The 20,391-nt window shown below is 44.8% G+C and overlaps 1 protein-coding gene across 1 annotated transcript; it reads right to left on the bottom strand.

Annotated features, from left to right (window-relative positions):
- Nucleotides 1-15: 15 nt before the first annotated feature.
- ARL6IP1 (ADP ribosylation factor like GTPase 6 interacting protein 1) lies at nucleotides 16-19,966 on the bottom strand. The gene is made up of 6 exons (XM_038763255.1): nucleotides 19,931-19,966; nucleotides 11,965-12,098; nucleotides 11,341-11,460; nucleotides 5,590-5,707; nucleotides 3,976-4,060; nucleotides 16-1,806 (listed from the first exon to the last, which is right to left on the bottom strand). The coding sequence occupies exons 1-6, from the start codon at nucleotides 19,964-19,966 to the stop codon at nucleotides 1,688-1,690; spliced, it is 612 nt and encodes a 203-aa protein (XP_038619183.1). The 3' UTR covers nucleotides 16-1,687.
- Nucleotides 19,967-20,391: the final 425 nt, after the last annotated feature.

Raw genomic sequence — 20,391 nt, 5'->3', positions numbered from 1 at the left:
AATACTGGCTCCGAGTCAAGAGTTCAACGTTTTAATGTTTCCCTCTCTACACATAACAGTGAAAGGACCGAAGGTACAGAACCGCAGAAGCCATCAGGACGCAAATAATCCAGATACGAAGACAGGCTTATTTACAAGAGGAATCACACGTAACCGAGTTGGCTTGCATACAGGACGACATTCATAAAACCGATGACATGCTACCCGGCTCCATGAGTACAGTAGTATTTCGAACACAGGAATTTACCGTTAGGGACAACACAATCGAGTTGCTATAGCCTCAGTGCAAGAAGGTTTACGAAACTACATCACTGCTAGTTGAATGAGATTTTAAAGATTGTTCCCAAATGTATTTCACGCTACCTTGAATCTCTGGGGACTGGGTTAATTGGTTCTCCCTAATCTCGGCTCCTCTAGCTTTTAGGCTGCAGGTGCAAGGTGGAGGGACAAGTCTGACCCTCAGAGAGGGAGTGAGCTCAGAGAAATTTTAGGATAGGGTCAGACTTGCCTTCTGAAGCGTGAGTATATCTTTCTTCATCACGTGGCCCGGTTAGATCGGCGATTGCTTGCAGGACCAAATCGGACTTTCTAAAGACAGGTCACAGAAGGCAGTCCTTCCCCAACTTCCACCCCGCGTTACTGGCAGGACTGTTGGTTTCTCTCTTAGAAACGACCTGGGCTGGGTCATAGCTCGACATCCCAGTAAGTTTGGTGCTTGAGGAAGGACAACATTCAGCTGATCCCTTAAAAATGGTTCCTCTACCACTGACGAGATCCCTAATACATCAGATGGACACGTTGAGCCTCATCGGCCTCACGTTTAGGTTCTCTGCCAAGGACTGCGACTTACAAGTTGGCTGCCTGAGCTGTTACGATTGTTCTGACCATTAAATCTGCCAGGTAAGTCAGAGAGAGTTAGAATAGTTTAGCAGCCTCAAAATGGTAGCACGTGTCTAAGAGGAATCCTTCGAGGAAATCTCCAACAATTTACTGGATCACTGAGGGGGACACTGGTGATAACACTTTAAAATGTTCCAGACCCCCAACTGGCAGAGGAGGCCCAGAGGGTCTACAAATGGCTAAGATTTTCAGTAAGAAAAAAACAGTAATAACAGGTAGGCGACGGAACCCATTTCAGTAGACTTTGTTGGTATCTTCCCACAGAAAAACAGGAATGGAGAACTGCTAATGCTAATTGGTCTCTTTCCATTAGAAATGGTAACATTGGTCTTCACATTCTTGAAAGCACACAAACAATCCAGCTTTCTACAGACACAGATTCCCTGAAGAGGTCTAGCTGATTCAGAATATCTTCTGAGACGAGGGTTAATCACCGACACCACTCTCACTGCACTACAGGGCTCACGTTCCTTACCGCGCTAAATGAATTTCCTAGAAAGAGGAAATCAAAATCTATCCTCAGAGGGGTTTCTTTCCCAGAAAGTCAAAAATGAGCGAGGACACGAAGCTCACTTGACAGGCAGAACAAGAGCTGATAATCTTTTGATAATCAAGAATTTTTAACTAAAGACCCATTTTTAAGTTAAAACAAGAGTGTAATAGAAGCTGCTTCTGTAACATTTTAGTACACACACCCACACACACAACACACACCCACACACAGAGCAGGAACTGTTCCCAGGGTCACTATAGGCCACAGTAAGTCAGACTGAGCGAGGCGAACCCATCATTCATTTTTCTTTTCTTTCTGCTTCAGGAGTTTGTTGATCTCCCTTTTGGCCATCCCGATGTACTTGGAAATGACGCCGTGCTGATTTAGTCCCGGAAGCAGCAGTACGAATGTCACTGAAAATGGAAAACAAATCCAATTAAACAGCTGGCAATCCATTCTCTAAGTGCTGCTCCACTTGAGAGTAGGCAATTTTTTCAGAAATGAACATCACATCTAGAATTCGACTCGCTGAGACGGCAGCCACTTGAAATCCCTGGGGTCAAACCCCGGGCTACTTTTATCAGCGTAATGCGCTATTCCGGGCTTCCCGGCCATTTTGGTTCAGTTTTTTTTGTGTGTGTGGATTTTTTTTTGAAGGTTACACCGTACACTTTAGCAAAATCAATCAACAGTACTGGGCACTTCCATTGTGTGCAGAACTTTCGAGAAGTCTAATACAGTAGAACAGGCTGACAGGAGCCCTGCCCACAAGAAGTCTAGGAGTCTGGGGACACAGCTTCCTTCAACTCCTGCTGGCCCGTCAATCAATCAATCAATCAATCAATCGTGTTTATTGAGCGCTTACTGTGTGCAGAGCACTGTACTAAGCGCTTGGGAAGTACAAGTTGGCAACATATAGAGACGGTCCCTACCCAACAGTGGGCTCACAGTCTAAAAGGGGTGGCCATGGCCATACAGCAGACAAGTGGCAGGGCCGGGATTAGAACCCGGGTCCTTTGACTCCCAAGCCCAGGCTCTTTCCACTAGGCCCCACTGCTTCTCGGCACACCGCAAGCGCTTAATATAATAATAATAATGATATTTGTTAAGCGCTTACTATGTGCAAAGCACTGTTCTGAGCGCTGGGGAGGTTACAAGGTGATCAGGTTGTCCCACCGGGGGCTCACAGTCTTCACCCCCATTTTACAGATGAGGTAACTGAGGCACAGAGAAGTTAAGTGACTTCATTCATTCATTCAATCAATCGTATTTATTGAGCATTTACTGTGTGCAGAGCACTGTACTAAGCGCTTGGGAAGTACAAGTTGGCAGCATATAGAGACGGTCCCTACCCAACAGTGGGCTCACAGTCTAGAAGGGGGAGGACTTGCCCGAAGTCGCACAGCTGACAGTTGGCGGAGCCGGGATTTGAACCCATGACCTCTGACTCCAAAACCCGTGCTCTTTCCACTGAGCCACGCTGCTTCTCTAGCAATAACGACGGTATTTGTCAAGCGCTCACCATGTGCCAAGCACTGTTCTAACCGCTGCGGGCGATACAAGGTAATCAGGTTGTCCCACGTGGGGCTCACGGTTTTAATCCCCATTTTCCAGATGAGGTAACTGAGGCACAGAGAAGTTAAGTGACTTGCTCTAAATCACACAGCAGACAATAATAATAGTAATAATGTTGGCATTTATTAAGCGCTTACTATGTGCAAAGCACTGTTCTAAGCGCTGGGGAGGTTACAAAGTGATCAGATTGCCCCTGGCGCAGACGGGATTAGAACCCACGACCTCTGACGCCCAAGCCCGTGATGTTGCCACTAAGCCACACTGCTTCAATTACTACTGCTACGACTATTGTTGCCCTCTCCCAAACACATTTAGTATTGTGCTTTACACAAAGTGAGCGTTTAGTACGCTGCTCTGTATAAAGTAAGCGATCACGCTGTCATTCCATCAACGGTATTTTTTGAGCGCTTAGGGCGTGTGTGCGGAGCTTGGGAGAGCCCAGTACAGTGGAGTAGGCCGACAGGAGCCCTGCCCGTAAGGAGCCTGCGGACTAGAGGAGTCTGGGGACGCGGGTCCCCCCAACGACTTCAGCGTGGCTCAGTGGCAAGAGCCCGGGCTTCGGAGTCAGAGGTCGTGGGTTCGAATCCCGCGCCGCCACGTGTCAGCTGGGTGACTTTGGCCAAGTCACTTCACTTCTCTGGGCCTCAGTTACCTGGTCTGTAAAATAAGGATTAAGAACGTGAGCCCCCCCGAGGGACAACCTGATCACCTTGTAACCTCCCCAGCGCTTACAACAGTGCTTTGCACAGAGTAAGCGCTTAATAAATGCCATCATCATTATTATTATTATTACTAAAGTGTCCCCGAGACATCTTCCAGGGCCGTCATCGCCGCCCTGAATGGGCAAGGAGCACGGCCCAGCTAGACCGCTGCCCTTCCGCTCCCGGCCCCCCTGAAGGAACCGATGCTATCTATAATTTTGACACGAATCCAGCTGGGGCGAGGGAATTTGCTTAATAGACCCCCCTCTCCCGCCCCGCTTCCGTCTGCCACCTCCAAAGACTTACCGATAAGGTAGGTGAGGAAGAGATTGTGAACTTGCTGCCCTACCCAGGCAACGGCAGCCAGAGAAAGGATCATGGTCATGAAGTACTAAAAAAAAAAAAAATAAGAATCACACAGAAGGGGGTCGGGTTAGTTACAGAAATAGACTGTTACTTCAAAATGTGAGAAGCAGCGTGGCTCAGTGGAAAGAGCCTGGGCTTTGGAGTCAGAGGTCATGGGTTCAAATCCTGGCTCCACCAACTGTCAGCTGTGTGACTTTGGGAAAGTCACTTAACTTCTCTGTGCCCCAGTTACCTCATCTGTAAAATGGGGATTAAGACTGTGAGCCCGCTGTGGGACAACCTGATCACCTTGTGTGTGACCTGATCACCTGCTGTGTGACCTTCGGCAAGTCACTTTACTTCTCTGAGCCTCAGTTCCCTCATCTGTAAAATGGGGATTAAGACTGTGAGCCCCCTGTGGGACAACCTGATCACCTTGTAACCTCCCCAGCGCTTAGAACAGTGCTTTGCACGTAGTAAGCGCTTAACAAATACCATCATTACTATTATTATTATTATTAAAATGGGAAGGTTCTTCTTTCACGCACGCAAAACACATCACATCCACTTAGAACTATTTACTCCTGGCCATATTTCTTGTGACAATTTAGGATCATGAGGCTGAAAGAATTCTATTTTTACATATAATAATAATAATAATGATGATGGCATTTGTTAAGCGCTTACTATGTGCAAAGCACTGTTCTAAGCGCTGGGGGGATGCAAGGTGATCAGGTTGTCCCACGCAGGGCTCACAGTCTTAATCTCCATTTTACAGATGAGGGAACTGAGGCTCAGAGAAGTGAAGTGACTTGCCGAAGGTCACACAGCAGGCACGTGGCGGAGCCGGGATTCGAACCCACGACCTCGGACTCCAAAGCCCGTGCTCCTTCCACTGAGCCACGCTGCTTCTCTATCTAATATATCTATTAATATAACATAGCTAATTCGTATTAGGCAATTTTACCCTAAACAGAGGGGCTTGAAGTTTCTCCATATTCAGTACATCGGCACATTAAACTCTCAGAACTCCTGTTACCAGAGAATATAAAAATGCTTTTCTGATTACCCAGGGCTTACCCCAGTTATGTAGCAGACTTTGCAAAATTACGTTATGCAAAGATAGAGAAGATTCAAAGTAGGGAACACCACCAACTTTGGGGTGGTCTGTTGTTATTTTTGGAAACCAAAAAGGAAACACAGGGAGAGAAAACAATTGCCTAATTAGAGACCAAACAACAACTTCAATTCCTAGCTGATAGAGGGAAAAAAAAAGGTTTGTAAGCATTCAGAGGAAGGAACCAATGGGATCATTTATAAGTGATATCAAAATCACTGGACCGTGGTGATAACAAGCATCCACTTTAACAGGCTGCTAGTTTTAAGCGCTTAGTACAGTGCTCTGCACACAGTAAGCGCTCAATACGATTGATTTAAGTAGCAGCACACTATTTTAGGGAGAACAAAGGCTTTTTTTAAATTTTGTGTCTTGGGGCTGTCAATCATCAAACTATTTTAAAGCCCTATTTGAGGCAACCTTTTCCCACTAGTGAAGGGTGTCCAAGTGAAAAGTACCATTTTAGGCTTTTCCTCCTTCAGCGTGAAGAGCCGCTTCCACCAGCCAACGATTCGCCGTCGGTTTTTTACTAGGTTACTGCAAATTTCATGAAACCTTTGCTGTTGTTCAGTGGTCCTTATAAAGACAAAATTTGTACCAGAGTCAACTAGAAACAGAGCCGACAGCACCAGTATTCGGAGGATGGTAAATTAACGCCTTTTCGGGAAAGATCTGTTACAAAGCACGTTTGTGCCTAAATCATCATTTATGAATTGAAGTCATTGAGGAGATCTCCAGGGCTGCTTTTTTTCCCCTTCTCTTAACGACAAAAGAGCAGGGATGGTAGAACACCAAGGGGAGTGGATAACAACTATCGTCCATCCTTGCTCTTCTGTTAAGGTTTGAAACAAAACAAAAATTTTTTTTTTTTTAAAAAGCCATGCCCTGCAGATCTCCCCAACGACTTCAATTTGTAAATGACCTTTCAGAAGCACAAATTATTTGTACAGGTATATAATTAGTACAGTGCATGGCCCTCAGTGGGCCGTTACTACTATAAATAACTGTGCTGCTGGAGTTCAATTTTTTTTAATTACACCTGCTCATTTATAAAGAAATACTCATTGAAAACCAGCATCCCCACAGCACCTGTATATGTTTGTATAGATTTATTACTCTATTTTACTTGTACACATTTACTATTCTATGTATTTTATTTTTGTTAATATGTTTTGTTTTGTTGTCTGTCTCCCCCTTCTAGACTGTGAGCCCGCTGTTGGGTAGGGACCGTCTCTAGATGTTGCCAACTTGGACTTCCCAAGCGCTTAGTACAGTGCTCTGCACGCACAGTAAGCGCTCAATCAATATGACTGAATGAATGTGGACTAGGCGTTCACCTGGACGTGGACTGGAAGGTGAGACGAGTGAGAATGAGGTACAGTGAAAAGGTTAACCCTTGAAGAGCAAAGTGGTGGAGTGCTTTAAAGCCAATGGTGAGGAGATTTTGTTGATATTCATTCATTCAATCGTATTTATTGAGCGCTTACGGTGTGCAGAGCACTGTACTAAGCGCTTGGGAAGTCCAAGTTGGCAACATACAGCGACGGTCCCTACCCAACAGCTGGCTCACAGTCTAGAAGGGGGAGACGGATATGGAGGTGGATGGGCGACCACTGTAGTTTCTTTTTTGAGGTGGGGAGTGACACGTCCTGAACGTTTTTGTAGAAAAATGAGCCGGGCGGCAGAGTGATGTATGGATTAAGGGGAGACAGCAGGCTGGGAGGCTGATGCGGTAATCCGGGTGCGAGTAGCAGTCTGGATGGAGAGGAAAGGGTGGATTGGAGTGATGCCGTGAAGAAGTTCTGTGGCGAGGTTCCTTTGATCACCCCCATGTTACTAGCTCAGCTTTCTGTTTAGTACAGTCCTCTGGACCAAGTGGCTCCTCAGTAAATAAACACTACTCATTTTAAAAGGAACTTATTTGGAATACTCACGGCTTTCAATTCTAAATTCATTCCTTCAATCGTATTTATTGAGCGCCTACTGTGTGCAGAGCACTGTACTGAGCGCTTGGGAAGGACAAGTTGGCAACATCTAGAGACGGTCCCTACCCCACAACGGGTTCGCAGTCAAGAAGGGGGAGGCGGGCAACAAAACATGTGGGCAGGTGCCGAGTCATCAGAACAAATAGAATTAAAGCTAAATGCACATCATTAACCTGTATAAATGTATATATGCCTGTACATATTTATTACTCTATTTATTTTTGTACATATCTATTCTATTTATTTTATTTTGTTAATATGTTTTGCTTTGTTCTGTGTTTTGTTTTGTTCCTCCTCCAGGAGGCCTTCCCGGACTGAGCCCCTTCCTTCCTCTCCCCCTCGTCCCCTCCTCCAACCCCCCCATCTTACCTCCTTCCCTTCCCCACAGCACCTGTATATATGTATATATGTTTGTACATATTTATTACTCTATTTATTTTACTTGTACATATCTATTCTATTTATTTTATTTTGTTAGTCTGTTTGGTTTTGTTCTCTGTCTCCCCCTTTTAGACTGTGAGCCCACTGTTGGGTAGGGACTGTCTCCATATGTTGCCAATTTGTACTTCCCAAGCGCTTAGTACAGTGCTCTGCACATAGTAAGCGCTCAATAAATACGATTGATGATACGATTGATGATGATGAGCCCACTGTTGGGTAGGGACCATCTCTATATGTTGCCAACTTGTACTTCCCAAGCGCTTAGTACAGTGCTCTGAACACAGTAAGCGCTCAATAAACACGATTGATTAACAAAATAAAAAGAATAGTAAATAGAATAAATAAAATAAAATAAATTGAATAGTAAATATGTACAAGTAAATAGAGTAATAGAGCTGTACAAATGTATATACAGGTGCTGTGGGGAGGGGAAGGAGGAGAGGAAAAAGGGGGCTCAGTCTAGGAAGGCCTCTTGGAGGAGGTGAGCTCTCAGTAGGGCTTTGAAGGGAGGAAGAGAGCTAGCTCGGCTGATCAGTGGAAAAGAGCATGGCCTTTGGAGTCAGAGGTCATGGGTTCAAATCCTGGCTCCGCCAATTGTCAGCTGTGTGACTTTGGGCAAGTCACTTCACTTCTCTGTGCCTCAGTTACCTCACCTGTAAAATCGGGTTGAAGACTGTGAGCCCCCCGTGGGACAACCTGATCACCTTGTAACCTCCCCAGCGCTTAGAACAGTGCTTTGCACAGAGTAAGTGCTTAATAAATGCCATCATCATTATTATTACGGGTGGAGGGAGGGCATTCCAGGCCAGGGGGAGGATGTGGGCCGGGGGTCGACGGCGGGAAAGGCGAGAACGAGGTACGGTGAGGAGATTAGCGGCGGAGGAGCGGAGGGGGCGGGCTGGGCTGGAGAAGGAGAGAAGGGAGGTGAGGTAGGAAGGGGTGAAGTGATGGAGAGCTTTGAAGCCGAGAGGGAGGAGTTTTTGCCTGATGCGTCGTGGTTGACAGGCAGCCACTGGAGATTTCTGAGGACTAAATGTGTACTAATGTTTACTAGCCTACACCGTAAATTCTAGCGATAGCATAATATAAAAGTCTATCCTGGTATCCATTAGCATTCACCACAAGGGATATTTTAGTGCAGCTGCTTCACTCTTTGACCTCAAGCTTTTAGACTCCGAGTCAGCTGACGTCCTCTTACACCCACACAGCTGCAAATGGTTTTCCCTAGACTTTACATTCAATACGCGAAAATGGCATCACTCAATTTATTGTGGTGGTGGGCGTCATTTGAAGTAAACCCCCACTTCAATTTATACGGGCTCTGAGAATCAACCGAAAAGCTGTGGCTTGCCTTTAATTTGTTTATGCCAAGTGCAATTTTCCTTAGTGTCGTACAGCAGGATCAGAGCAAAATTTCATTTAGGGCTTTAAATGCCTCTGAAGCAGGAGAGCCTGGTAGTGTGTTGCCTTGACCTACCCAAGCATGAAAGAGAACACTCTCTGAGCAAGTTTTAACTATGTTTTAGTACGAAGGAATATGCTAAAACTTAGGTAGATTATTTTCTTCTCAGATAATCCGTTGCCAAGCCTTATCAGACTAAGGTTTTAGAGAAGAATGATCCAAGGATTTCTTTTCTTTTTTTTTCCCCTCCCGGAAAAAGCCTGCCAGGGCAGTTTTTAAGAGATTAATTACTCCAACTGGAGAAAAATGGACTCACTAAAAGCCGTATCAACAGCTAGAGAAAATGGCAACGCCCAGCAGGCGCTTGGCATAAATGGAAGAGATAAGCATTTCAAGGTAGCGAAAATAAATTATACTATTCTAACTTAAGGGGGGGGAAAAATTATTCTCAGCAAACCCGGCATGTGCTAAATCAACGATCCCTTTGACATATTTATACAACTGCTGAGAATGGCAAAAAACAAGGCATTTTCAGCTCTGCCGGCCATCCACTAACAGTACTAATCCCATTTCTTAGAAAAGGGGGAGGGAGCTGCCTGCCAAACAATGGTATTTATTGAGTACTTACTGTGTGCACAGCACTGTACTAAGGTTGCTTAACTTCTCTGTGCCTCAGTTCCCTCATCTGTAAAATGAGGATTATGACTGTGAGCCCTATGTGGGACAGGGACTGTGTCCAACCCGATCTGCTTGCTTGTATCCACCCCCGTGAAGAACAATGCCTGGCACATAATAAGCACTTAAAAAAAAATACCATAATTATTATCACTATTATCAAATTGTAGTTTCTACTTGTACTACTTTCTAGTAGGTTGTTGGCCCCTTTTCCAAAAATCAAAAGCCGGGAAGCTTTACCTCCGGCTCACTGAAAGGGCAGAAGGATCATACTACTCACAGATTAACACACAACCCTCTAAGTTGTTCCCCAGCGCATGCTTATATGTTTTGGAGAGAACTGCTTTTAGGAAATGTTCAACATCTTGGGTCTATCTGAACAGAATGCAATATCAGGGAAATGGTGGTGATGTTTTTGGGGAGTTGGTGTGTGTGTGTAGAATATGTCAAGATGTGAAAGTTGTAAGCTTTTCTCATAATCAAGAATATAACTGTTGCATTACACCGGAACTGACTGTGCGAAATCTGCACACAAAGTAATCAAATTGGAATATTTATAAAATAGTCACTTTTCAGAAGAGGAAGCTTTTTCCGGCTTCCACAGAGGAGCAATTTCTTAAAATCCTTAACATGCTGTCTATCATCTTTCAAAGGCAATGACAAATCTCATACCTGCTTCCCCACAGCACTTATGTATATATCTGTATTTTATTTATTCGTACTGATGCCCGTCTCCCCGATCTGGACGGTGAGCTCGTTGTGGGCAGGGAATGTCACTGTTTACTGTTCTACTGTACTTTCTCAAGCGCTTAGTATAGTGCACTATACACAGTAAGCGCTTAACATGATTTGTGTAAAGAGTACTGTGAGCCCACTGTTGGGTAGGGACTGTATATGTTGCCAACTTGTACTTCCCAAGCGCTTAGTACAGTGCTCTGCACACAGTAAGTGCTCAATAAATACGATTGACTGATTGATTCCCAGACTGAGCCCCTTCCTTCCTCTCCCCCTCGTCCCCCTGTCCATCCCCCTCATCTTACCTCCTTCCCTTCCCCACAGCACCTGTATATATGTATATATGTTTGTACATATTAATTACTCTATTTATTTATTTATTTTACTTGTACATATCTATTCTATTTTATTTTGTTAGTATGTTTGGTTTTGTGCTCTGTCTCCCCCTTTTAGACTGTGAGCCCACTATTGGGTAGGGACTGTCTCTATATGTTGCCAACTTGTACTTCCCAAGCGCTTAGTACAGTGCTCTGCACACAGTAAGCGCTCAATAAATACAATTGATGATGATGATGATTGATTAGTGCTTGGGAAAGTACAGTATTACTAGATGAGTTCTATTTTTTTGTAACTGGTTGTTCTCTGAACCAAATGTTATGATACAGTGAAATCTACTCCCCCTTCTAGACTGTGAGCCCATTGTTGGGTAGGGACCGTCTCTATATGTTGCCAACTTGCCCTTCCCAAGCGCTTATTACAGTGCTCTGCACACAGTAAGCACTCAATACGATTGATTGAATGAATGAATGACAATGAATCCACAATAATCTTTTCACCTGCGCTGCATGCTGCCATCTGCGACACCTTCATCTGATGCATTTGAAAGCCAACGGGACGAATCTAATTCTCTTTCCACATACGTACTAAGTTAATGACCAAAAAGCTGCTTGTCTAGTTCTCAATTCACATACCATTTGTTGGAGCCAAAAATCCTCGGCGCAAGAATGGGAACCAGGTAATCGGCCAAGCACAGAAACATAACAAAGCAAGAAACACCAGAAAGAACTGACGGATCCAGGTAGTAGACCAACCTGTACGGAAAAAGAAAGAACCGGTTTCAACGTATAATCTCCAATGGAGGATTTTAATCATGCTTAGATTAGGTGATCAAATTCACACAAATATTCGGAATGCTAACAGCAGAAAAGAAGTTGCTTCAAGGAGGCGCCTTCTCTAGATCTTACATAAATATACGGGATTTAAAAGCATTTTAGAAAACAAAGAGGTTGGGGGTACTGCTTGCGCCTTTGACACTAACAAATCAGCGTGGCTCAGTGGAAAGAGCCCGGGCTTGGGAGGCAGAGGTCATGGGTTCAAATCCCGGCTCCGCCACTTGTCAGCTGTGTGACTTTGGGCAAGTCTCTGGGCCTCATCTGGAAAATGGGGATGAAGACTGTGAGCCCCCCGCGGGACAACCTGATCACCTTGTAACCTCCCCAGCGCTTAGGACAGCGCTTTGCACATAGTAAGCGCTTAACCAAATGCCGTTTTATTTTTATTATTAACAAATCAAAACGACTTTGCGGTTCACTTACAGGAACACCAGAGAAACCACACCCATGAGGGCGGGTGGAAACCAGGCTCTTTCCCACCGAAGGATCTTATCGGCCACCAGCATCACTTCTCCCCATCCTTGCAAATGTTCCTCCAGGCTGGCAGTCTCGGCGGCCTACATCACACGGACAGTCTCAATTAACAGCCGTACCGCTCTCCAGGGGAAGTGAGGTTAATGGAAAGCCAAGACCTGACAAGGCACACTTTTTATTTAAGGAACCCGTTCGTGGCTCATCAGCATCCTGAAACCACGCGGGGAATTCCAAACACGGTACGGGAACACCCGGCAACCCAGCCAGGCTATGCCCCTCCAAAGCAGCGTGGCTAGTGGAGAGAGGCCTGGGAGTGAGAAAGACCTGGGTTCTCATCCCGGCTCCGGCGCCTGCCTGCTGCGTGACCTTGAAGAAGTCCCTTCACTTCTCCGGGCCTCAGTTCCCTCGTCTGTTAAATGGGGATTAAGACTGTGAATCCCCTGTAGGACATGGACTGTGTCCAATCCGACTGCCTTGTATCTACCCCAGTAATGGCAGACAGTAAGCGCTTAATAACAAGAAAAAGCGTGGGGATGTATTGTGGGGTACGCTTTCCCAAAGACTAACATGTATTTTATTAGGTGCTGTTTCCCATAAGTCTTTAAATCTGCTCCGGCCACCCCTCTCCCCTCATCTCTTCTTGTCCCTTGTTTCCAGGGGCTCTTCTGCTTCTGGCTCTCCTAGGTCCGGCAAAGGCGTATCTCACGGTGCAGTGGGAGGACGGTCCGAAAATAAGGCTGGATCGCGGGGTACGTTTTCATGGACTTTCAAGGCCCTACTGAGAGCTCACCTCCTCCAGGAGGCCTTCCCAGACTGAGCCCCTTCCTTCCTCTCCCCCTCGTCCCCCTCTCCTTCCCCCCCATCTTACCTCCTTCCCTTCCCCACAGCACCTGTATATATGTATATATGTTTGTACATATTTGTTACTCTATTTTACTTGTACATATCTATTCTATTTATTTTATTTTGTTAGTATGTTTGGTTTTGTTCTCTGTCTCCCCCTTTTAGACTGTGAGCCCACTGTTGGGTAGGGACTGTCTCTATATGTTGCCAACTTGTACTTCCCAAGCGCTTAGTCCAGTGCTCTGCACACAGTAAGCGCTCAACAAATACGATTGATGATGATGATGATGATGGACTTATAACATCAGTTGGGATCTGTTTCAAAGCCTCAGGAAAAATAACGCAATTCCTTTCTGTGCTGTGTTGTTACAGTCAGTGTCACTAACCTATCGTTCAAGTAGTTCAAAGCATAATGTCGCACTTAAGGCGGAATTGAATCTTTGCAGGAAGCTGCAAAGGGAAAAACTTGTTCTATTGACTGCGGTATTGGCTTTCACCTTTAAGGAAGCATTTGTCCTATTTAGATTGAACAACAGCCTTCTTGTTGCCTTCGTAATGCTCCTTGTAGTGGACCAATTCTTCCTCAACACCTCCAAAACCTATGAATGCCTCGCTCCATCACTGACTTTTCTTTCCATCAATCAATGGTATTTATTAAGTCCAGAGTCCTCGAAGCAGCACTTGGGAAAGTACAATAGCGTTTGCCAGATGCTCCCTGCCCACATCATTTTTCACTCCATCACTGACTTTTCTTTCCATCAATCAATGGTATTTATTAAGTCCAGAGTCCTCTAAGCAGAGCTTGGGAAAGTACAATAGAGTTGGCAGATGCTTCCTGCCCACATCATTTTTACTAATTTATCTACCGTCTTTTAAAAAAAAAAATGAGATAAGACTTCTTAATCCCCAAATTTTAGCTGACGGTGTAGAGACCATAACTTTTTCATCGGCTTTTAACATCCTGCAACGGTGTATCCGATGTTCAAGTGAAAACGATAAAGGCTGAACCCTTAGGTTATAAATTTCACGGATGTTACCGATGGCTGGGGGCTTTAGGAATTTAGGGATGTTACCAATGACTGGGCACTCTAGGCATCTAGGGGTGGCTATCACCTTGGGTGTGCTTGCCCTGTACTGTGAAATACGAATTCTTGGCTCAGATGTTAAAATTTTCCTTCAGATGGTGTCATCTACAAATCTGCTTCACCTTGCTTCACTCGTTTTGCTCTTTCCCCTCCCCACAGCACTTATGTGCATATCTATAATTCTATTTATATTGATACCCGTTTCCTTGATCTGATGTGTCTCCCCCCACCCCGCCACCCCCAAGACTGTAAACCCGCTGCGGGCAGGGAATGTCTTTATTATTGTACTGTACTTTCCAAGCGCTTCGTACAGTGCTCTGCACACAGTAAGCGCTCAATAAATATCACTGAATGAATGAAATCACTAGTTGCTGTGTCAGTTCAAAGTGGTTTCTAAAGCACGTCTGATTTAGAAGCAGTGTGGCTCAGCAGGAAAGAGCATGGGCTTTGGAGTCAGAGGTCCTGGGTTCAAATCCTGGCTCCGCCAATTGTCAGCTGGGTGACTTTGGGCAAGTCACTTAACTTCTCTGGGCCTCAGTTACCTCATCTGTAAAATGGGGATGAAGACTGTGAGCCCCACGAGGGACAACCTGATCACCTTGGAACCTTCCCAGCGCTTAGAACAGTGCTTTGCACATAGTAAGCGCTTAATAAATGCTATCATTATTATTATTATTATTTAGGAAAAACATGCTCTTTGCGCATTACTCCAGTTTATGAGATTCTCATCAGACTGCAAATTTGAGGGCAGAGGGGTTATTTTGTTTCTTTGTTTACGGTGTCTGTAAAATGTTTACTATGTGCCACGCACTGGGGTAGGTACAAGACGATCAGGTTAGTCACAGTCCATGTCCCACACTGGGGTTCAGTCCGTCTCCGTTTGACAGGCGAGGTAACTGAGGCACAGAGAAGACCGGTGACCAAGGTCACCCGGCAGACGAGTGGCAGAGCCGGGACTAGACCCCCAAATCCTCTGAGCTCTTTCCACGACGAGGCCACATCGCTTCTCGCTCCACCGCGCTGCTTCTCGGAGTTCGTTTCTCACACTCACCCGCACTCACCCATCAATCAATCAATCGTATTTATTGAGCGCTTACTGTGTGCAGAGCACTGTACTAAGCGCTTGGGAAGTACAAGTCGGCACCCAGGTACTTAACAGACAGCTCTGCCATTCAGTCGGGGCTCAAATACCATTGACGACGACGATCGGAGAGCTTCAGCTCTTTTCATATTCTAGACTGTGAGCCCACTGTTGGGTGGGGACCGTCTCTATATGTTGCCAACTTGTACATCCCAAGCGCTTAGTACAGCGCTCTGCACACAGTAAGCGCTCAATAAATACGATTGATGATGATGATGTTGGGTGGGGACCGTCTCTATATGTTGCCAACTTGGACTTCCCAAGCGCTGAGTACAGCGCTCTGCACACAGTAAGCGCTCAATAAATACGATTGATTGATATTCACTTGGGGAAGACAGCTGATTTTTTTTTTTTAAAAGCCCAAAAGGAACGGAAGACCTAAGCCACTTCCTCCCCAAATAACCCTACCCTTCTCACCCAGCGGATGAGTTTGCAGACTAGCTATTTGCGACTTGAAGCCATTTAGCTTTCACCACTTAAACCTACATGGTTTCTCAGCACAGTGCTCGGAGCGTCAACAAACGAACATGGCCTGGTGGGTCGTTTTATTCTCATGCTATTACCTAACGACATCACGCTCGGCACTGGGTGCTGCTCACGAATTATTTTGACTTCTCACGCTCGCACTGGGTTCTGCCGAATTATTTTGACTTCTCACGCTCGCACTGGGTTCTGCCGAATTATTTTGACTTCTCACGCTCGCCCTGGGTTCTGCCGAATTATTTTGACTTCTCCCCCGAAAGTCGGTCTGGACACTGGGCAGAAGGTGGTTGATGTTCCGGCAAGTGCCTCCATGTGCTACAGTTAAACAAGGAAAACTACGGACGACCCCCGGACACAAGACATTCCTGGAAATGCGGAATCTGGGAAACACCCTGGAAGTCTTTCATGGAACCAGAGGTCAGATGATCAGCACCTTATCGTCCCCGGGGGCCTATATTTCACGGGCTCATCGGACTCCAGACAAGTTCTTTTCCTACCAACTCTTATATTGTACCCTCCCAAACTCTCAGTACAGTGCTCTGCAATCAATCGTATTTATTGAGCGCTTACTGTGTGCAGAGCACTGGACTAAGCGCTTGGGAAGTACAAGTTGGCAACAAATAGAGACAGTCCCTACCCAACAGTGGGCTCACAGTCTAGAAGAAAGTGTTCAATAAGTACACAGTAAGTGTTCAATAAGTACGACAGGCTGATGGATCAAACCCAGGTTACGGGCTGGAAACGTGTCCACTTCACTGTACTTGCCCAAGCGCTTTAGTAATAATAATAATACTACTACTACACATATTTATTACTCTATTTACTTATCTTACTTGTACATATCTATTCTATTTATTTTATTTTGTTAGTATGTTTGGTTTTGTTGTCTGTCTTCCCCCTCTAGACTGTGAGCCCGCTGTCGGGTAGGGACTGTCTCTAGGTGTTGCCGACTTGTACTTCCCAAGCGCTTAGTACAGTGCTCTGCACACAGTAAGCGCTCAATACGATTGATTGATTAATAATAATAATAATGGTATTTGTTAAGCACTTCCTATGTGCCCCCTTCCCAGACTGAGCCCCCTTCTTCCTCTCCCCTTCTCCATCCCCCCCGCCTTACCTCCTTCCCTTCCCCACAGCACCTGTATATATGTTTGTATGGATTTATTACTCTATTTACTTATTTTACTTGCACATATCTATTATATATGTTTGTACATATTTATTACTCTATTTATTTATTTATTTTACTTGTACATATCTATTCTGTTCATTTTATTTTGTTAGTATGTTTTGTTTTGTTCTGTCTCCCCCTTCTAGACTGTGAGCCCACTGTTGGGTAGGGACCGTCTCTATATGTTGCCAACTTGGACTTCCCAGGCGCTCAGTACAGTGCTCTGCACCCAGTAAGCGCTCAATAAATACGATTGATTTATTGATGTGCCCAGCACTGTTCTAAGCACTGGGTAAAGCACTCTACACACAGTGTTCAGTAAATACAACTAATTGATCAAACCCGGGTACAAACTCGTTAAGGGAAGGAAACGTTTCCCACTTTTTTTGTGGTGTACTCACCCAAGCTCTTAGTACAGTGCTCTGCACACAGTAAGTGTTCAATAAGAACGAATGATTGTGATTCATTCATTCATTCAATCCTATTTATTGAGCGCTTCCCGTGTGCAGAGCACTGTACTAAGCGCTTGGGAAGTCCAAATTGGCAACACCTAGAAACGGTCCCTACCCAACAACAGGCTCACAGTCTAAAAGGGGGAGACAGACAAGACAAAGCATGTTAACAGAATACAATAAATAGAATAAATCTGTACAAATAAAATAACTAGAGTGAATGAAAAGGAAGCACTCAATAAATAGGATTGAATGAAGGGTGTGTGGCATTCATTTAGTACAGTGCTCTGCACAAAGAAAGCACTCAATAAACAGGATTGAATGAAGGAATGATCATGAAGGAATGAATGCACAGTGTGTGGCATTCATTGAGTACAGTGCTCTACACACAGGAAGCGCTCAGTAAATAGGATTGACAAGGAATGAATGAATGAAAAGGAAGCACTCAATAAATAGGATTGAATGAAGGAATGAATGCACAGTGCGTGGCATTCATTTGTACAGTGCTCTGCACACAGGAAGCGCTCAATAAATAGGATTGAAGGAAGGAAGGAAGGAAAAGGAAGCGCTCAATAAATGGCACTGAATGAAGGAATGAATGCACAGGGCATGGCATTCATTGAGTACAGTGCTCTGCACACGGGAAGTGCTCAATAAATACAATTGAATGAATGATCATTCGTTCATTCCTTCATGCAATCGTATTTATTGAGCGCTTCCTGTGTGCAGAGCACTGTACTAAGCGCTTGGGAAGTCCAAATTAGCAACATCTAGAGATGGTCCCTACCCAACAACAGGCTCACAGTCTAGAAGGGGGAGACAGACAGGACAAAACATGTTAACAAAAGACAATCAATAGAATAAATGTGTCCAAATAAAATAAATAACGGTATCTTATTATACCATGATTATATTACACTACCAACAACAGGCCCACAGTCTAGAAGGCGGAGACAGACAAGACAAAACACGTTAACAAAAGACAATAAATAGAATAAATGTGTCCAAATCAAATAACGGTATATTACTATACCATGATTATATTACACTACCAACAACGGGCCCACAGTCTAGAAGGGGGAGACAGACAAGACAAAACACGTTAACAAAAGACAATAAATAGGATAAATGTGTCCAAATAAAATAAATAACGGTACCTTATTATACCATGATTATATTACACTACCAACAACGGGCTCACAGTCTAGAAGGGGGAGACAGACAAGACATGTTAACAAAAGACAAAAAATAGAATAAATGCGTCTACATAAAATAAATAACGGTATCTTATTATACCATGATTATATTACACTACCAACAACGGGCTCACAGTCTAGAAGGGGGAGACAGACAAGACATGTTAACAAAAGACAATAAATAGAATAAATGTGTCCAAATAAAATAAATAACGGTATCTTATTATACCATGATAATATTACACTACCAACAACAGGCTCAAAGTCTAGAAGGGGGAGACAGACGAGACAAAACATGTTAACAAAAGAAAATAAATAGAATAAATGTGTACAAATAAAATAAATAACGGTATCTTATTATACCATGATTATATTACACTACCAACAATGGGCTCACAGTCTAGAAGGGGGAGACAGACATGACAAACCATGTTAACAAAGACAATAAATAGAATAAATGTGTCCAAATAAAATAAATAACGGTATCTTATTATACCATGATAATATTACACTACCAACAACGGGTTCACAGTCTAGAAGGGGGAGACAGACGAGACAAAACATGTTAACAAAAGAAAATAAATAGAACAAATGTGTACAAATAAAATAAATAACGGTATCTTATTAAACCATGATTATATTACACTACCAACAACGGGTTCACAGTCTAGAAGGGGGAGACAGACAAGACATGTTAACAAAATACAATCAATAGAATAAATGTGTCCAAATAAAATAAATAACGGCATCTTATTATACCATGATTATATTACACTACCAACAACAGGCCCACAGTCTAGAAGAGGGAGACAGACAAAACATGTTAACAAAAGACAATCAATAGAATAAATGTGTCCAAATAAAATAAATAACGGTATCTTATTATACCATGATTATATTACACTACCAACAACGGGCTCACAGTCTAGAAGGGGGAGACAGACAGGACAAAACATGTTAACAAAAGACAATAAATAGAATAAATGTGTACAAATAAAATACCACAGTCTAGAAGGCGGAGACAGACAAAACACGTTAACAAAAGACAATAAATAGAATAAATGTGCCCAAATAAAATAAATAACGGTATCCTATTATACCATGATTATATTACACTACCAACAACAGGCCCACAGTCTAGAAGGGGGAGACAGACAAGACGTTAACAAAAGACAATAAATAGAATAAATGTGTTCAAATAAAATAAATAACGGTATATTATTATACCATGACTATATTACACTACCAACAACGGTAGTAAGCGCTTAATAAATGCCATTATTGATTTTATTTTATTATTATTGAGCAGAGTCACTGCCCCCCCCCATTGACCACACCCCTGGGCCGCGCATGCGCGCGACAGGTGCGTCGCAGCCGCCCCCCCCCCCCCACAACGGTCGCGGCGTTCGGACGGCGCGCGCATGCGCACGCAGGGCAGCCGCGGGGGAGGGCGAGCCGCCCCGCGCGCGCATGCGCACCCAGGGCGGCCGCGGGGCCGGGAGAGCCGCCCCCGGTGGCGCCCCCTTCCGGCCGAGGCCACTCACCAGCTGGTTGGTGCTGCGGTTGTCTCCCTCCGCCATTGCGGCTCCCCGGCAGCACCGCGTACCACTCCGCCGGCCAGCAGCCCTCCGCGCGGAGGCCGCCCCCTGCGGCCCGCTTATATAGCGTCCCGCTCCTCCCGGCAGCCCGCGCGATCCCGCCCCTCATTGGTTGAATCAAGCCCGAGGGGGGGCGGCCCAGCCAATCGCAGCGCGGGGCTTGGCGGTTCAAACCGAGGCTGGGGGGAGACGGGAGCCAATCAGCGCGCTCCGTGCGGCCACGCCCCCTGCAACTGCCGCAGCCCGCGGGAGCGCGCGCTGGCCTTCCTATAATAACAATAATAATAATAATAATTCATTCAATCGTATTTATTGAGCGATTACTGTGTGCAGGGCACTGTACTAAGCGCTTGGGAAGGGCAAGTTGGCCACATATAGACACGGTCCCTACCCAACAGCAGGCTCAC

Source organism: Tachyglossus aculeatus, chromosome 21 (assembly GCF_015852505.1).
Source record: "Tachyglossus aculeatus isolate mTacAcu1 chromosome 21, mTacAcu1.pri, whole genome shotgun sequence".
NCBI classification, from domain to species: Eukaryota; Metazoa; Chordata; class Mammalia; order Monotremata; family Tachyglossidae; genus Tachyglossus; species Tachyglossus aculeatus.
Note: the sequence above shows the minus strand (reverse complement) of the source record. Positions and strands in the feature narration are given on the sequence as shown.